Consider the following 20,349-nt stretch of genomic DNA (forward strand, 5'->3'; position numbering starts at 1 on the left):
TAGGAGGCCAGTTATATTATGTATTGGCTACATCACGCCAAAAGGCCGGTGTGAAGGAATATAAAATCGATATTATATAATGTTGTCGTAATGTATCCAATATATCATTGCTACTTTGATAGAAACCCCTTGTAAATACACTCGACCCATGCACATTCTAAGAAACGGGCCCAAACTGAGCAAACACCATCTTGGTTTCATTTCCCGGGGCCTCTTTCGTTAAGTTTGGAACGCACGTGACATGCTGATGAGAGGAGAGCCCGAAAGATCGGCCTGGGCTATGAACAGACCATTGATTCTAACTTAGGAAACTCAAGGTCGCATCTGTCTTTCTTGTAGGATGAGCACATTCTTGCAGGCGCCATGCCTGTACTCCTGTGCACCAGAATGAAAGGGAGGCACCTTTACTGACCTACCCCCGGAATAACTTGAGCTGAGTTTCGAATCAATCAGTTGTACCTTATATGGGTTTTTCCTGTTGGTTTCTCATGAACTGCTACTTTTCCATGTACGGTGTTTCTATGAGGTATGCTGAAAGTATATATGCACTGTGTGGAATGTAATCCAGCAGTCTCCTCTGCACACCTTTGAGAGCTGTGGCGAGAGGGAGGCTCCCCTATATAGGGCGCTTTTGCAAAATAAACGATTGAACCTTCTCCATTGCCGGCTGACTTATTATTGGTAAATAAGCTATATGGGCTATTGGTAAGTATAGCTCTATGGTATAATTTTTGGTACTTCAAGATGTATGTGGGAGCACACTCCCCTGGGATGAACCAAGACAAGCTTGACAAAATCTTAAGACTATGACAGAAAAAGGCTGGTCAAAAAGGTGTTGACTGATTGGGGGAGGACCAAAGTTCACTCTAAGTATATTGTAAGCGAAACTTTGGTGTAGGGTATGTATAGTGGAAGTGGAAGTGGAAGAGGTGTGGCGCAGCGGCCAGGGCGACTGACGCTGAACGCTGGGGATCACGGTTCGATCCCCAGCACCGGCGGCAGGGGTCTGCCCAGCACCATGTGACTCTGGGCAATAGCTTGCTTAATCTTCCCAACGGCCCCCAGCGCCGGGAAACCTACTACGGGTAGCTGTGCGCTTTACAAATACAGGATTATTATTATTATTATTATAGTAAACTCAGATCCAAACAGCAGCAACATAGAATGCCTGCAATCAATATGTGCAAACATTATCTTTGGAACGTCCAAGAGGTAGGTTTTACAGAATGAGAATGATAACTTCCCTTCAAAAAGAGTACGTTTACGTGATGAAGTAGAGAAATACAATGAGAAATATTAAAGTTTTGGCTTCAAAATGATGCCCATCCTACAAGGTGAGAGAAAAGGAGTTTGAATGTTTTTTTTACATAAGCGCATACTTTTGCATGAATTGCTGTTTGCACCCTACTAGTGGAATTAATTCCATAAAGGCCACTGTCTGAAATACCACGAGTGATTAAGTTGAACTGCCTTTTTTATCTCTGTACCCAGGATAGGGAACAACATCCTTGCATCCATCATGACTGCCCAAAACCTTCTACAATTTAGGGAAGAGCTGAGAACCTGCCTATTTAATGAACACTACAGTGTGAAGCGGTTATAATCAATTTTCACTCTTAGAAGCCAGCTACTCCTCTAATCACATGTTGCCTGTGTCTTTGACACAATACAGAGTTCTGCTGCCTTTCAGCTAGGTTTGTGCTATGTAAACACCATATACAAACATTAGATAGATAGATAGATAGATAGATAGATAGATAGATAGATAGATAGATAGATAGATAGATAGATAGATAGATAGATAGATAGATAGATAGATAGATAGATAGATAGATAGATAGATAGATAGATAGATAGATAGATAACTGGACAGAAAAGATTATTCAGAGGTCTTGGGCTGGAGAAGGAGCTCTAAAACAGGTGCTAGGAGCAGGCCCTGCAGTGAGAAAAAAATTGCTTGCTCTTATAGAGTTGGAAAGAGATGGCTAGCTTCTGTGACCTGAGACATAGCTCACACTGTCACTCCTAGTATTCTCTGACATCAGGGAGATGCCCCCAGAGGAATAGGATCTACAGGCAAGGCCTTATAGATGTTGCACAGTGAAGTGTCTTTAGAGCACCTTCTTAATCCCCAAGACACCTTAAACCATAAAATTCACGGGCTGTATACATCTGCTACAATGGTTATTCAGATGCCCTTTGGATCTCAAATAAGAAATTCAATGTCTGACAAATGTAACAAATCTCAGGAAGGAACTCAAACTGTGCCCAAGGCAGGAATGACATTAAGAAACGTAAATGGAACACAATCTGCTCAGTGGAAACTATGACAAATCCAAAACATATACAGCAGAACTTCTGAGCTGAATACACACAGGGGTTCTGAACTGACTGCCAGTTCAGTGGAGCGTTTGGGCATAGACCTTAATATGGGGTCACTCTATACTGTTAAGTGCTTTGATGCTGAACCTGATACGTGCTCACTCTGGGCTTTATCTAGGATCGAGGACCACTGAATAGTAAAATCAAGATGCCTTTTCAGAATGACCAACAGATACATAAATTGTCCCCATACATATACATTGCAGCAATCCTGAAAGTTTACTGGGTGTTACTATTCTGTATGTCAATGAGCACAATCACTCAGGGCACATAGTCTGATTAGCAGAAGCGGTGGCCAGATCTGTGCCAGATCGGCGGAGAGTCAAAACATAAAGTTTCTGGTAAATAGAAACTCTATTGGTAGTGTCTGGGCAACAGATGCCCCACACTCAGCACATGATCGATAGACGTTCTGAGCTCAATGCCTGGCCAGAAGAAGATCTTAGATCAATACCTACTCAATAGAGCTCCAAGCTTACTGTCTGATCAGTAGAGACTCCTAGCTCCTTGCCTTCCCACTAAAGGCTTCAAGGTAATTGCATAGTAAGTGGAGACCTCAAACACAGTGCTTACCCAGTAGATGCTCTGACTCAGTGCCTGATGAGTAAAGGCTCCTAGCTCAGAGGTCAGTAGATGCTTCAAGCTCAGTGCTTGGCCAACTGATGTCCAGGCTCAGTGCTTGATCAACTGATGCTCCAGGCTCAGTGCTTGGCCAGTAGACATTACGAGCTTAGTGTCTAATCAGTGGCAGAACCAGGCCTGTAATTTGGTAAGAGAGTGCACACGAAGATGAGGTTTGCCCTCCTGGATGACTTTTCAACAGTAAAACAGATGTTCTTCAGAGGTCAACCTACATTTACATGCCTTGTGCCTAGGAGCAGGTTGTCTTCACCAACATGCCACCAGAAGTTACAAATTGCAGATCTGAGCTCCATGGATCCTCCATGATAGGTGTGTCCAGGAGGCAACCTCTACCCAGGTTTCATTCCAGAGGGCAATAATATGTGCTGTGAGTATCACTATATGCAAGAACCAGCCACTTCTTTAAGCTACAGTTGCCATCACACTTGTTGTGCATTCATTGGGAAGGTTGAGCAGTCGGACGTGGGGGTGTGAGGCTTTGGTGAGAGGGAGGAGGTGAGAGAATGAAATACTGCTCCTGCCCTCCAATATGCACCTACACATATATATACATAATCTAAACCCCTAAGTGGTGACCATCTTTCATCACTAGAATAAATTGAAAGGGTAATCATCTGGTAGAGCTGGACCTAATTTTTCAGACTCTCAAACACAGTGTCCAAAGGGATCTTTCACTACCTAACCTTGTGCTACTTCTAGTATCCGCTGAAGAGGGCGCCACTCAGCCTGCATCAGTACAAGACGTATTGCTTAAGAATCATGTACGTTCTTGTTCCTGCTCACTTCCTGCACCTACTCTCTCTCTGATCTTTATTTCTCTGATCTTCTGTACCCTATTTGTTCTTTTTGCCGTGCCACTATTCTACACCCCTGTTTTGCCCTCTTCTCCAATACTTACGAGAAAGCAAATGCCACCAGTGCCCCGCTGACCACGATGAAATCCAGAATGTTCCATAGGTCTCGGAAATATGCTCCAGGATGAAGCAGCAGGCCCAGGTCAATCATCTGCAGCAAGGGAAAGGAAAAGAAATGTGAGGGTTGCAGCAGGGGGAAGGAAGATAAACATGAAAGAGTTGTTGGGGGGGGGGTAGAAAAAAGTGGGGGGTGCAGCAACAGACTAGGAAGTGAAGCTTAAATATGCAGCAGGAGTAGAAAAGAGACAAGAGGGAAGAAGCAGGTGAAAAGAAAGGGACACATGAAGCATGAAGGAGCAGCAGCGGGAGAAAAGGATGGCTAGGGGGGAAGAAAAAGGGAAAAAGAGATGTAAGGAGTGCACTGGAGGAAAGAATTAGACATGATAGAGGCAGAAGACAAGAGGGAGAGAAACACATCCATTTGGAATAGAAGACGACAAAGTGAGGCAGGAGAAATGCAGCACAGGGAGAGAAAGATATGAGGAGGTTAGCAGGGGAAGAGAGATGAATGAAGAAAAGCAAGATTTCTCGCATTAAATAGGGGAAGAGGCACAAAGGCATGAGAGTTGCAAAAAGGGATAGAAAGAGATGTTAAGGGTGGAACGGGGAGAGAGTAAGCCATAAGACCAGAAGAATTTTAGATTTTGAAGCTGTAGTGAGGTGTAAAAACTGAATTGGGAAATGAATGAAGGGGGAGAAAGAGTAATGAAACATGGAAAACATTAAAACCAGAACCTCAGAAAACCTACAAGAGTTAGAAATAGAACAGCTGATTTAGAGTTTGGCAGAAAGGGTACTCCATCCAAATGACGACTGTGTAACCTCTCCACTAATCTCAAGATAGGCCTGCCAGATTTAGAAGCATGCTGAACTTAAGTATGTTGACTCCAGCTCCATTGCCAACATACTCCTCCAAAGACCCAACAGAGTACAGGCTGTCAGAGCTTAACACATAACACCGTTTATTGGTGTGGTGAGTGTTATGTATTTTGTTTAATGTATTTTTCATGCTAACCGTCACCGGCAGGTGAAACCTGGTGGCGGGGGACAGTAAAAAAAGAATAATGACCTCCCACCTCCTCCAACACTCCCTTCCCACATCATGGGAGAAAACTCCAAGGATGTGAAGGGCATGTTTTTGAAAAATGTTAAACTCGGCAAACGTTTGACAGGTGCCCATCATGTTTGACAGAGGCATCCATCATACTAACATTGACAGAAACCACTGCGATGTCGGTTCCTGCTAATTCTAATCGATGTTCATGGGCTGGAGAACATCTCTAAACTCAGTGCACGAAACGTCTGGAGTGTTTTCTCAGTTGACCTGATGGACAACAACTGTTTGCCAAACTGCAAATCAGGCCCCTAGATTGAACAAGCATTTGCAATGCAATAGGTCTCGCATTAGGAAAGTTTGAGCTATTGGTATTGCAAATGACACATTTTTTATTTATGTGTTGGTTTTGAAAATCGCGAAATTAATAGCTTTGTCATTTACAATGCCAATAGTTATAACTTTCGCAAATGTGACACCTATAGCATTTGTAATGCAACATGTTTTGTATTTACGTGACGTAGATATATGGATATTACAAATAAGAATGGCTTTTAATTTTTTTAAATAATTAATACTTAAATAAAAGTGTCAAGCTTGTACTTGTCCTTTAGTGACGTAGGATAACCAATCTAGCAATGCCCAATGCAATTGCCAATCATCTTACATGTCTTGTTAGTGCAGGTAAAAATGAAACATCATGCAGCAGCGCCATGCAGGCAGGGGGCATATGAATGGCAGCTTTCAAACAGCCCCATACCTAAAGCCAGTATTCGTCAAGTTTCGTGCCGTCCCACAGATGTGCACCATATTACTGTTGTGTTCCGCGCCTCTCCAATGTCTGAAATCATTACAAAGTTTAGCCCTGCATAGTTTCTCTGGTGACCAGTGCCAGCGGCGGACAGTCTTCAAAAAGCTATATTTTAGCAAGCTACACTGAACCCTTTGACGTAATCAGCTTGTCTTGTTTCCCACCCTCGTTCACGCAGTGTTTCCCCCCCATGTGAACGGTGTGTAGGTTGGGCTGGGGAAAACACAGTGATTAATCAGGGTGGCAGATTACCTCCAGTATATGGCATGGACACAATCTGTCACCTCGCCCTTGGATTGTGTTAGCCACGAAAGACAACAAGAACAAGCCTGTTGGGTTTGCCAGTGCAAGTTTGGCCAGTTCATTCCTATGGGATGTTCAAAGCCACGGTATTTTTGGATCATGCTGTTGACTGTGACTGCAATTATGTGGCTGTTTTCAATCATTCCAAACAAAAGTAAGCTAATGCACATAAACAGACTATGCAGGTGTGTATACACAATTCAGATGTTTCATATGCACTACGTCTCACTCCTCGCACATGTGACGCTTGCTTAGGAAGTACTCTACCCGAGCCCGACAAACAGTGGTCTGTCAACAAGACACCTGAAGGCACTTGAAGATACGTTCAGCGCCCCCCACGCGAAGGCAGAACCCATGACAAGTGGAGCAATGGCGCAAGCCCTGGGGGGGTGTTTTAAGAGCGGCTGAGAGCCAGCCTTCATTTACGCGCTTAATCTTCTTCTTAGTCACGTTATGGACAAACATGGCGCTGTAGTGTGAGAACAAATACTTCACTGACTGTACGGCGATTGTTGCAAAGATAGGGAAACATTGTTAGGTGATAGAAAACTGCAGACTTCATTTATGATAATCTGCGGTGATAAAAACTGTCATATCGGCGTGGGCTCGACATCCTGTGATTGTGATCAAATCACTTATCTCCCCGTGTCTAACCCAAAAAAATCACGTGTGTTATTTATTTATGTTTATATAGCGCAAACTTTACCCAAAGATGTCAGAGCGCTTTACACTAAAAGCAAGTATGTTACATGAGGAGATTTACAAACTTACACGTTACAGATACAAACGGGATAGTTTAAGAAGTAATAAAATAAGAGGTGGCACTGACAAAAAAAACACTAGACATAGAATACATATTTACAGCATTGTAAGAACTTGAGTAACGTACCTGGAGCTCGTGTAAAGTGGTCCAATACATTCGGGTCGCGTTTGCGCTGTATAAAACCGCAAAAGAACAAAACAAAAAAGAACTAGAATAAAAACAAAGGAAGGAGACACAGGAAGTCAGGCGGGACTGCCTGCTTGAGGGCGGGGCCACCAGCACAGACAGGAAGCGGACGGGAGCCTACCCCGCGCTCCTGTGACGAGGTAGGAGCCAGCGTGTGACCCAGCGGTTCTCCCGTGCTAGGGGAGGGCCCCGCCTGCTGCTGGGCCTGGACCGCGGGACGAGAGGAGTCTGGGGAGAGAAGCGGAGGGGACTCGAGGCACATTGCCGGTGCCTGCCCACCAAGCCTGTGCAGCCGCCACCACCGTGGGACGAGAGGAGTCCGACAGACCCGGTGAGGGGGTGGTGGGTGGGGGTGGTGGTGTGTGTGTGTTCCACTTGCTGCCAATGTAGGACAGGAGATGTGCACGGCGTGTGGGTGAACGTGCGCGCTCACATGGGGGAATCACCTGCGCGTGCCCATTCCCTGTCTCACATTCCCAGGAAGTGGATGACAAAAGATGCAGCGCTTAGCGCTGCTTACACCAGCTCGACCTAAAAATGCCAGCCATATGTTGTTTGAACAGCCTGTAAATTGCTGTTTTCCTTGCATGCCTTAACCCCTTGCGGTGCGGGCGGGCGAATTCCACGCGTGCTCTGTTCGCACGGCTCCCGGCTGTCCGACGCATGGAAAGGGTCAAGGCCCATGACAGCCTTGCTAAGTCATTGGTTAAGGGCACACAGACGCTGAATCACTCAAGAACCATAGAAATGGATAGAATGTATCATACAAACAGTTATAGCATGTGTTGGAAGAGATGAGCTGCAACTATCTAGTAATCTCCAGTTGGAAGACCGGTGTGTCCTTGTTAGTGAAGAACATCAAGGGCCGGTTTGCTGTTGCGCTGAGGGCCTTTCAAACTGAGAATCCGGTGAGTTGGGTTATTACCTGTAAACTTCATTACACAGAGTTCTACGTTTCCTCATCTGGGTCTACTTCACATAGGCTCTCAAGGTTTTACCAAGTCCATGCTTCACTAGCTGACACAGACAGTTACTCCCCCATTTACATTCTAGTAGCTGTAGTCCTCTTTTTGTCATTCTAAGGGCAGGACTACAATACCAGAATGAAAAGCAAAAACATGCACTGGGTGAGTTACTAACGTAGGGATCTAGAAATCCTGAGAGGTTGGTAGGCCAATGAAAATTCAGGTTTATTGAACATGTCAGGGTTGGTGTTCACTTTTTTTCAGCCTTAGGGACAGACTGAACGTTGAAATGAAGGTTTACATGGCCGGAAGAATAAATAACTTCTGTCAAAAACCGAAAGTGTCCTGTGTCAGGCATGAGTCGCTCATTGAGACCTTGTTTTTTCATTGCATTCTGGTACTTTTAGTCCCGTTATGACACGAAGACAATCAAAGCAAGGTGTAACAGTAGCCAAAGACAAATCTGACTTGATGAACTATATTCACCTGCCTGCAACATCCTGAGAGCTCTGGGTGCAGTTCTGCTGGGACACAGCTCTCATGTTTCCTGTTTGTGCTTGAGAAGTTCATGCATTTCAAGCTCTTAACTTTGCAATCTGGGACTTGAAGTCTTGTTTTCCATTATAAAAACTAAATGCAAAGTTAAAACCCAGACTGTATTATCTATTCACTTATTAACCTCAGAGACCTGAGGGCTTAGCTACGGACGGGGCGGGAGAGGCAGAGGTTTGCAAACGTCCGAGTGGCCGCCTTGAGTTGCATTTAGCCCTATACAATGACTTTTTCAAATAAGGATTTGTATATATTGATGCAGACTAAACGGTTTCTAATCATTGGTAGGTCTCAGCTAGACAACGCTTGCACTGTTTAGGTCCTGGCTTTCTCTTCGAGACATGTAGATACTTTAGCCCGCCCATAGGCTCACCATTTGCTGGCTCCATAGTCGCTCTCTTGTGGTCTTTCCACTATGGCTTTAGTTTTTATGAACCCGATACCTGAATAGTTGTCAGTGATACTCGAATCCTCCCTGTCATCTCCTACTCCTCCTCTAGGCCCAGCCTCGTTGGGGTCAGCCCCACCCACCACCCTACTTGCAGATCCAATTTATTGGAAATCAGGGGCTCTGCAGACAAAAGACCAAAGCGTCCGGTAAAGAAGTCATATTTCCGTACTTTGGCAGCACTATGTGTGCTTGCTACTGGCTGAGGGATGTTTCCTGTTGTCTGATGTCACACCTGACGGGAGAGAGGTGTAGCGGACAGCTGGTTTTCACTTTTTCCTTGAACGTGTAATATTGTCAGCAGAGTGCTTTCGGGAAAGAGTGCAAATGACCAGAAATTACAATAGTTAGGTCAACCTTTAAAGCAAGCAGACTGACACCGTACAATTTCGGGTTGCATCCTGTCCGTAGTTTCTGTTCTTAAGTTGTTTCCTTTATTATTGCGCACGAAAGTGCTTTAAAATAGGTAAGTTCAGAATACAGCGTAGTGTGCTCTCGCCCAAATATTGTATTTCAAAGTAACTTTTTACTTCATTATCGCGCTTAAAGCACTTTCAAATATGTCAGTGTGATCTTACCCTGCCCTGGTGTGTAACTTGGTTGCCAGACGTGGCCCTCTCCTGCGGCTGCTCCCGGCCGGCGCCTTCCGAACTTCCGAAACACCACAGCAGCTATGCCCCAGGCCAGCAGCAGCACCGGGGTGCACTCGAAGAAGAGCAGCCCCAGGCTGCACAGCGCGAGGACAGCGGCCCCCCACAGTATGCCGCCAGCGGGCGGGGGTCCGTCTCAGCCCCTGCTACCGCTGGGCTTCGAAGCACTGTGAGGAGGAGGATGACGACGAGCTCGGCCGTAGGGGGCAGTTGTACTTCCTGACCCCACGGCAGCCTGAAGCATGAACACCGCCACCTGTTGCTGCCAGTGAGCCTGAGTGCACCGCGGCCACGGACTGGGATCTTAGACCAGCACTCTCCAGGAAGACGGGGCGAGCTCCCCTTATCCACGCCCTGCCTCGTCTGGGACTGGTTCCTGGCGTCTGGCCAGCCTCACACTGCTTTCTGACACTCTACTTTCACTTTAAACACGATCAGGATGTTTAAAAAAAGAAAAACAACTTGCAATGTTACGCAGACTGAAACGGCAGGAGTGGCCGAGGTGTCAATCATGAGTAGGTTTGGCCACCTGGCCGGTTTCATGCCGTTATGACCGGTATTTTAAAGTTCCTACCGGTACAAAAATGTGGAAAACCAGTTAAAGCCAGTACTGTTTCCCTTATCAGTAGCAAATATTTTAAAATGTATTCATCCGCTGCCTTAATGACACTGACGGACAATTAAAGTAATCCAAGACAGAAAAACTATGTAAAACAAGACGTGCGCATGACGAAAACTGCCGTGGGGCGGGACTTCCGTTTCCTGCTGGAAGCTCGCGCCCATGGAGTGGCTGGCTAGGAGAGGAGCAGTGGTGACGCGGGGCTCCCATGCCCGAGGGAGAGCCCTGCGGTGGCGGCTGAAGTCCGGAGTTGCGCCGATGCGGTAAGCGGGGCTTAGAAGTCCGGAGTTGCGCCGATGCGGTAAGCGGGGCTTAGTTGTAGTGGGGGTGGCGGCTGGGGGTGGGGGGTGGGTGTAGCTGTGTATGTGTATGTATATGTGTGACTGTGTGTCTGTTAGCTGTACGTGTGTATATGTGGGTCTGAGGGGCGTGGGTGCGTGCGTGGCTGTGTGTCCGTGAGCCCGTGGGGGGGTGCGTGTGTGTGTGCGCGCGTGCGCTTGTATGTGCCTGCTTGCCTGTGTGTGTGTATGTGTGTGTTTGCGCACTTCAGGGAATCTGAGGCAGGGGATGTGCACGGCGCCGGCCTGGACATGCGCGTCCACAGACACCAATCGCGGGCGTGCCCGACCCCTGTCTCAGATTCCCAGGAGACGGGCAACATAAGTTGTCGAGCTGGACGCAATGCTTCGCATTGCTTTCTCTAGCTCGACCTAAAAACTATGTAAAGGGAGAAAGAAAGGCAGGTGAAAGATGCAGTGAGGGAGAGAGAGATACATTCAGAAATGCAGAAAGGCCTGTTTAAGGGTTTTCACCCTCCAATGGCAAAGTGATGACTTCCAGGGTGAGAATAGCACCGTACTACCTGCTGATGGTTTCTCTTCAATATTGGTCTAGCCTTGTTTCGACATAGAACTAGCCCTTCCCTGAATAAGAAGATGAAGAGAAGCAGATGGGAATCTCGGGGTTGGTGAGGGATCAAAATGATGGAAAAGCGATGATGGACATAGGTAAAGAGGGAAACAGACTTGTATAGAGACTGGATATACAATTATGGAAACCACACATAATACCAAGAAACAGGAAAAGAAACAGACAGAGTGAGAGAAACAGAAATGAAGAAAACATAATAAAGTGAGAAACAGATGGATGAATAATACAGTACGATAAACAGGTGGGGGTGCAAAATAAGACATGGGAGAAAAACAAAATCGGAAACAATGAGGAGTATATCCTCCTCCTGCTGAGCATCAGTTTTCTGATGCATTTGGCAGTGTCAGCATGTACAATGGATGCCCAGAGACGACACTTTGCCACAGGAAGTAATGATAACACAATATAGAGCTTTGAATTAGCTTTTAAGAGCTGTTGGCACAGGATGCAGGTGTGTTCCTCAAAACTGAGTGCCCAAATGTATGTATATCTGGTATGACTTTTATTTGTTCATGAAATCATGGTAATGTAAGTGTGTGCGCAGATGCCTAGGGCTGTCCCTGGTTGTGTGAGGTCCTGAACCTATACTGTGACCTGTAGGGGCACACCAAGCATGCCCTCATTTTGAGCACTGGACTGAAGATCCAGTTCTGGGTATAGCACATAAAGTGGTGCTTTCAGCATTCCGTGTATTTAGAGGAAAACAATAGTATGACTACATCTTTTTACATGTATCACTCTGAGTAAAGGGCTACTCTCCCACCTGTGTAAACCTCTGCTATTGGGTGTTTGCACATGTGTAGTGTGTGTAACCCATGTGTGTAAGAGTGAGCCTGAGTAATGGAGGCCAATAGGATCCATTTTGGAGGGCCCCTGGCATTGGTCGCCTCAATATTAAGGGTGCAGAATGTGTTGACAAACAGTGGAAGTGTATTGCCTGAATTCGTGCAGATGGAGGGAGGAGAGAAAGACACTGAAGTTGGGAGGATAGACAGCACTTCTTTTATAAATTCCATGAGGTATTTTATTTTCAACGAACTGCTGAATATTCTTCCTCAGCACTACCATTCGGTGGATGGTAGGGATCCTGCATGGGACTGTAGACTCTGTTGTGAAAGGTGAGGGAGATTTAAGGCTGGAGACAGCCCCAGTGTCACCTCATGTGAGAAGCATCACTCTAAACAAAGGCTGTGTTTGGAGAGCAGCTTACCAAGGACACTTGAATCGCTCCAAACCAACTCTACATTATGAGAAAGTAGATCCACGTCCCCTCTCTAAAAGTTGTTTCTAAAAGTGGTACCCAAACCACTCCAATCTGTTTCAGTGTCCAGTCATTTAAGCCCAAGGAATGGAGTGTTAAAGTACTCAAAGGACTGCTGTGCAGCCAGGCTGGTGTCTGCCCTACAGTGTCCCAGAGATGAGGAGACATCGCCTGAAGTCTCTACTTTCTACTGGCGTAGCTTTGGATCTGTCCTAAACCACCTAAAACCCTTCCTGCCTGTGGAGAGAAGGAAGTAATCTGTCTGGTACTGCATTAGGAAAGACTGCCCAGGAGGAAAGATGTGCAGTGTGTCCCTGGTTGAAATGGGGCTTCCAGTGAGAGCTAACTGCACAAGAACGAACGATTGAGGATCTGTGTGTCCTGTGGTCTGCCCCAGATCTCTAGCCTGGTTCCTGGTGACAACAAACAAACACTATGTCCATCATTTTACCGGTCAGGGCTAAAACTGCATGACTGCCATAGAGCCGTAGAATGGCTATAACTGCATGATTGACCTAGGGCAGTATGGGGATTATAAATGCATTTTGGTCATAGAAAAGCAGTTCCTTTAAAGAGGTGGATACAAAGAACAGTGTCTGAGAGATCTCACAAAAGATATTCTAGGCCACAAAGGTGATTCCTGCATGAATGCCTAGATCAGGCACAATCTATATGTGACTGAGACTAAGTCGTTTCACAGCCAGAATTGTCTGCTCCGGTATCATTGATATACTTCCAGAAAGTCAATGACGTTGTTAAAGTCTGTCCTTCAAAGTGGTGGATGCTGATGGTGACAATTGACCATAACACCAGAGAGGAAACATTGGCTGAGGTCCTGACCAAATCCACAATAAATCAATATGAGAATCTGAAGAACCAGGGCAATCAGACTGTGGGGGTGCTAGCTGGAAGCACCACACACTAACAACCATAGCTCTCATACTGTTCATTTGCAATAGAAGCCCAGGACACCAACAATACAGATGCATAGGACAAGCCAAGAATGCTGTAATGGAACCACTCATCCTCTTCTGCCCCAGAAGACTCTGTACAAGAACATGCTTTTCCCAAAGTCTACGCGGGGTAATAAAGATACACATGCTACTCCCAGATCAGGTCCTGTCAGATCACTTCTGTAGGAGCACATGGACTGTTGGGCTCACTCTTGGAATATTTGCTTCTTTTTCTTCTGCAACAAATTGAAGGGCGGGAAACAGCCCCAGGATCCTCAGACGCAGACCCACTCATGGAGTTCAACTGGTGCTTTGACCACACAGGACTGAAAGCACATACACCTCTATGGTCACTTTTTAGATCTAATCTGATGGAAATGTATGTCTACTATAACAATGGCAAATTATATAATAATTTTAGTTAAAATGACTTTGAAAGAATTATGTAAGAAAGGAAAAAGCAGTTCAAAATATTTTCTTCACATGGCCAAAAATGTGATGATGTTCGATTAGGAGCAAAGTATGATACGAGGACAGGGCTCCCCTGTGGTGCTAGATATATCTAAGGTACCATCTCTTGCCCCTAGCTCATCTCTCGGATTACTTATTTTTCAACCTCTGATAAAAGCTCAGAGGGCCAAGCTCTCAGGGATTGATGGACTGATGAAGGCTCACAATCTAGCATTCAGACATATATCAAGAGAAATTAATGTAATGGGATAAACACAGACAAGCAAGAAAAATCTTCAGATATAGGTGGAAAAACACATGGGAGGAACAGAAGGAGTGGAAATCAACTTAGCTGGGAACACAGATAGGGCTTAAGAGAGAAGCAGATGGCTCAGAAACAAAGTGAACAAGAAACAGAAACATGGATAATGGGGTGAGTGACATGAATGTCAGTACCTAGAAGTACTTATATATCTGCTGGGTGAACTCTACACGCATTTGGATTTATTCATCCATTAATTGGGCACAAGGAAAGTAACTCAAATGCAATGCTTCCTGGAAGCTCACCACAAGCTACCAGTGAATTTCATCATAGCTGGTCCCTCAAAGAGTGTCCCACTTCGGGCTCATCCCGCTGAAAGACAAGATGGATGGGTGAGTGCGCACAGAGCAGGACTTTACCTTTATCACCATCTCGAACGTGAAGACACCAGTGAATATGTAATCCATGTACTTCAAGACCTGTAAAATAGTGACAGATGGTGAGAAACTCTCCACTGAGAGGTAGCAAGATATGGAAAGAGACAGAAGTAAGGAGAAACCAAGACAACAAGAAAAAAAGAGGGAGAGAGACAGAACAAGAAAGTGAAAGAAGTAACGAGACCACAAATCGGAATCAGGAAGGGAAAAAGAAGGACAGAAAGAGAGAACATTTGAAAAAATGGAACAGAGATAGAAAAGAAGAGTTAGTAAGCACGGCTGATGAGGACGTAAGAGATGCAGAGAATGAGATGGTAAAACTGACTGAGATAGAGAAAAAGACGGCGTAAGGGAAGAGAAAGAAAGACTGAATGAAAGGAAAGGAAAGGTTATAACATGTAATAAAAAATATGAGCACTAGAGACAGAGAGAGAGGCAGAGAGACAAAGACAGTCAGTGGAGACAGCATATGTGAGCAAGACAAGATGCAGAAGCAGTGAGAGAAATAAGGTAAAAACAGCAACAAAAACCATAAGAGGGTGATGGTGAGACAAATAGAAAATGAATGAAAGAGAAGGCAAGACAGCAAGAGAGAACAGAGGGAGATTGAGAAAAAGAGACAGTGAGAGAGAATGACGAAACATGGACAGAAAGACAGTCTTAGTACTGAGAAAGCAGTAAGTGCAGGTTCATCAGTTGGGCTAATTTTCTCCTGTCTTGCCAAGTCCCACCTGAACCTGCTTTAAGAAAAACTTCACTGCACATTTTAACATGCCCTGTCACTTTTTCTTCATAGCTAGCATTACTGCTTTACGTTTGGGGCTAATTCTTGCCCTCTCAAAGTGACCATTGTTTGTTTTGTTTTTTTACATAAATTTATTTAGATTTTTTTCAAGTTTCATATAGATATATATATAAACCAATGAAGGCAATACAGTTACTCACTTCATACATTAGTGTCAATATAAACCTAACAATGTTATACAGTGCTGCAGTAGGGTGCTTAACGTACTTATGACAAGCAGGCACATCGTATATAGTAAACAATGCACAATAGACAATGTAGAACAGTCTCATAGCAATCACCTCTGACCGGGAGTCTGGCCTGATGTCACCCCAAAGTATTCATCCAGGGACCCCAGCCCATAGTAAGTTCTCCTCCAGAATCTAAATGAATATCTGTTATCTTGGCCAAAGAAGATGTCTGGAGTCTCGGGCAGGCACATACACTCAGCAGGGTTATCTCGGTCCTTTCCCAACATCCCTGCACTCATACATGTCTACCATTGGGATCTACCACGGTCCACGTTAACCGGAAAGGGAGATTCTTCTTTACCAAAACCTGGTAAAGCCTGCATGTGCAAGGGTGGTATAGGCCCCACGCCCTAGAAACCTGCAGTGTAACCCCTCTAAGTAGGTTTCCTGATGGAACACTATATCGGGATGCATGCGCCTGTGCCACCAGAACCCTTTTAATTTTGTTGCCCAGACCATTGACATTCCAGTTCAGTATAGAGAGTGATGTTATTCTATTGAGTTGTGCAGCACCACATGGGGGAAGTCAGTAAGTATTTCTTGTGTGTGCCTGTGTGTGCCACCGGTGAAGGGAAATCGTGACCTGTTTCCTTCAAAAACAACCATACAGATTATAGTAGAACGGAATAAACCCCCAAACATTCTCCCACCCACCCCCAGAAGCTCCCCCGCACTGAACCATAACATTTGGCTTGAAACATGCATGAAGAGAGTATGAGAGGTATGTAGCCCTCTGCCTATCGATAACTCACAACTTCCTGATGACTACAAAAAAAGGAAACAATAGAGTAGAATACACTCTCCCAGACGCCTCGGAGTGCTTTAGAAGGGTAGCAGAGGGGTTCCAATCATCCCCTTTATGGTCAATACTAGCCCAATATCATTATTCAGTGGCCTAGCCCATCCTGTTCCATTGTCCCATCCCTCACAGGGGAGGCAGTGCCCATTTGGTCCAAGCTTCAAGAGTTCAATCTGTTTAACCAAAGAGTGTGGGTTGTCTGTACCGGAGGATAGTCCCCATTCTGTAACATCCGGAGTCTTGCTGCTCTGTTCCCGAGCTGTTTTAGCATTCTTGAGGGTCGAGGGTGCTTCCCCCTCAGTGTCCGAAGACGTTCTGGGCCTCCTCTACCATCGCCTCTCTGCCCACGAGGTCCCTTTGCGCCAAGGCCATATCAGTCTTGTTCTGTCTTCCCTTGCTGGTCCAGCGTGTCTTAGGTCTTGCACCTTCCCGGTAAGGGATACCACTCCTAGATTGTAATCCTCTGGCCCTCACCGCGAATATGACCTTGAGCTTTGCTGGAAACAACAGCGTATAGGGCAGTTGGAAGGTTCTTGATTTAGCTTCGACGGAGTCGAAGTTGCGTTGCTGCTTCTGTACCTCGCGTAAGTAATCAATGAACACTATAATTTGGGAGTTTTCACAACGGATCTCTCCCAAACGGCAACCTTCCCTTAATATCATGTCTCTGTCCAGAAAGTTTAGATAGTGTGCAATTACTGGGCGCGGGGATGCACCCGGAGGTGGTCTAGAAGTCAATAACCTGAGGGTGCGTTCTATAATAAAGCAGGAGGAAAACTGTTATTTATTTATTTTTATTTATTTTGGAAGTTTTATAGAGCGCGAACAAGATCCTTGCGGATATCAGAGCGCTTTACACACATAGAGGTTATACAAACAGTTAGATCCAAATTATCTCTATTATAAAGATGAAGGAACTCGTGGGCATATTTACCAATATGTCACGTAGCATAGATACAGTAAGTCATCTTGCTGCATTTGAATTTGCTCTTTACCCCTTTCCACTCGCGTTCCAACATTGGTTACACTGGGCACAAGACAATCTTCAACTAGTTTTGGAATTTACAAGCTCTAAACAAATGTCCACTTCCTTTCAGCTTGGGAGGGCGGGGTGACGCAGGGGGCAGAGTGAAGGGACGAATAGTGAAGTATGTGACTTTTACAACTTCCTCTGGGCAGGCAGCCTTCCAGTGAATTTACACAAATTAAGCATTGCATAGTTCGGATTTAAAAATAAGTGGACTTACTAAAGGATAAAGGGGAAAGAACTTTAAAGAAAGCGAAAGTTGATTGAAGGCGCTGGCAGCGGGACGCTGGCAGCATCCTGGTCCCCATATTGGGACCCTAGACCCCTTCCAAGAAGCCCACAAAGTTCAGATTGTTACCTTCTAACACGATTTTCTGCATCCTCAACCCGCTAGTGCAGATCTTTGCCATAGCACTGAGCTCCGATACTTCCCTCAGAACGGTGTGCGTTACATCCTCCAGCTCCAAAATTCTAGTTTCTGCTGTAGTGACCCTCTCCGATACATTCCATAGGTCTTGCCGGAGGAGGGATACTTCTGACTGGACCTCCCTGATCTTTCCTTCCAGAGCTTCTCTGGACGACTGGATTGCTAGCAACAGGGCCTCATTTCTGGCATGGTGGTGCGCTCTGATAAGCTTTTGTTGGGGAGGATACCACCCTTGCAGATCCATTTTGCCCTGTCTGGAGGGCTTCGGATCTTTATCTTTGGCCATATTACATCTCTCGCCCTCACCGCCCAATAGGAGTCCAGTAGCGTAGCAAGTTCCAGCAGTAAATGCCCCTCATCCCAAGGTCGGAGCCCCAAGATGGTGTCTCTCAAGCCTCGTGGGTGTCCACCCTCGCCAATCTCGCCCCTTGTCATGCGCATGCGCAGGCCCCTGACAGTTCAATGCATGCAAGTCCCCCTAACGTAAGAAATCTGCCCCTTTGAGGAACTCCAGATCAAGTATTGCTTAGGGTCCAGTGAGCCAGACCCTATATAGCGAGGGACATGATCCTCAGAACGTCGTTCTCCTCAGGGGCCACAAAACAGGAGTTCCTATGTGTGGTGGATGGGTTGTTGGTGGCTGGCCGCCCCTACTAAATGAAGAAGGGGCGTCCGGGACCAGAGGACATGCAGCACATACATCCCCAGGTGGCTGGACAGTCATGAGGCCAACATATCTCCCCGTGTTCTGTTTAGAGAAAACAGGTACCACCAGTGGCAGTCCGGCCAGCGTCCATAGGAATAACAGCCAGGGAGTCCGTCCAGCAGACAGTTGGTTGCAGGACACTACACACAGGATGATGTGCAGACAGTTGGTTGCAGGACACTACACACAGGATGATGTGCTGACAGTTGGTTGCAGGACACTACACACAGGATGATGTGCTGTACTTCACCAGAGGGTAACCTTTTGTGTAGTATGCGGTAGTTGTGCCAACAGACATGCCCCCATGACCAGGGATGACGGCTATGTAGGCTTTATCTAGTCCTTGTCACACAGGCCGCGCTCCCCCAGGACCGCGCGCAGCCACATCTATGAAAACCCAGCTCCAGCAGAACAACAAAGGCGGAGAGGCCACCCGTCACGCTCTCCTCACCTCTTCCCTCGGGGTCGTCAAATCTTCAGGTAAATTAAGGCCCAGAACGGGGGGAGAAAAAGGGAGGGGGGCCGAGGAGCGCAGCCCCCGGCTGGTGACTCACCCCTGGCAGCGGGTCCCCGGCGGCCGCCATCCGTCCGCTTCCCCTGCGGGCCTCGCCGCGGCCCAACCGCAGCTCCAGCAGTTGGCCTCAGCCACAGGCCGTGCATCCAGCAGCAAGTAGGTGGGGAGGCGGGGCGCAGCGTCCGTTACCCCGCGGGTATCCACAAGTGCTGGGGCGACGAGCGGCGGTATGGTCACGGGATCCCTCCGCCAGTGCAGGCCGCTGCGGGACACGAGTGGGCAGGCGTGCAGGCCGCAGCGTCAACCGTCAAGGCCGCAGCCCAATCCTCCTCCGCAGAAGGCGGGAGCACCGTCTCTTGCAGGAAGGGCACACGAGAAGTGTATCGGGGTCCGTACCAGCAGCTGCCTCCGGCCTCAGCGAGATTGTAGGGGAGATGGAGCGCAACTCGGTTCAGGAACATCCGCCATCTTGGCCTATCACGCCACACCCTCAAAGTGACCACTGTTATATCTCAGACATTAAGTTAGATAACACCTCTTAAAGAACCAAACAGTGTTGGCAGTGTTTTAGAAAAAAAGATAAACAAATTTGGAAATCTGTGGACATTGGTAGGATCTCTTTTTTTTTGGTTATACTGGATTCGTGATCAGCCTATCTATGACCTTAGAGTGTAGGACTCTGTAGGACAGTGTGGCCAGATTGGGATAAGATGATTTGCTTTAATAGCAGATGTCCATGATCCCAAGAGCAGTAACACACACATGACCATAGATTCCCATTTGACAACCCATAGGACAAAGATGCAGGTCTCTTTCCAAGCATCTTTTAGGCAGGATTCCAGCTAGGATAGCAGCCTATGTAACTAATACCTTGAGCATAACCAGCTAGACTCAACACCTCAGTCATGAGCAAGTAATTAAGAATTAAAACAGTATTTGGTGTCCATAATCCGAGGACATTTTAGTCTTTAACCAATCATGTAGCCAAGAATCCCAAGTACACAGTCTTCAAGAAGGGTTCTCTTTCATGCTCAATCTACATATTTTCCATGTGCAGCAGATTAGGATTAGATTCCTGTGAACGTCAACTACCGGAGGTTCCAACACATATGAGGTACTGCATTGGAATTACCATTTCTAGATGCCGCTACATAGAACAAGGTAAATTCAATCGTTAGCATTAAGTTAAGGATACCTATTTAATGCAATGTCCTTTGCACTTCAAGCACTGCACATTTTAACTGCTAGAAAGACACTTA

General features: G+C 46.2%; 1 protein-coding gene across 1 annotated transcript in view; it reads right to left on the reverse strand.

The window, feature by feature from the left end:
- Nucleotides 1-20,349, reverse strand: part of CACNA1B (calcium voltage-gated channel subunit alpha1 B) — a 1,081,812-nt gene that overhangs the window by 219,601 nt on the left and 841,862 nt on the right. Inside the window, exons 24-25 of the mRNA XM_078642008.1 lie at nt 14,565-14,624; nt 3,923-4,029 (exon numbers count right to left, since the gene is read on the reverse strand). Coding sequence (XP_078498134.1) covers nt 3,923-4,029; nt 14,565-14,624 — 167 coding nt within the window. The remainder of the gene's footprint in view (nt 1-3,922; nt 4,030-14,564; nt 14,625-20,349) is intronic.

Source organism: Lissotriton helveticus, chromosome 5_1 (assembly GCF_964261635.1).
Source record: "Lissotriton helveticus chromosome 5_1, aLisHel1.1, whole genome shotgun sequence".
Taxonomy (NCBI): Eukaryota; Metazoa; Chordata; class Amphibia; order Caudata; family Salamandridae; genus Lissotriton; species Lissotriton helveticus.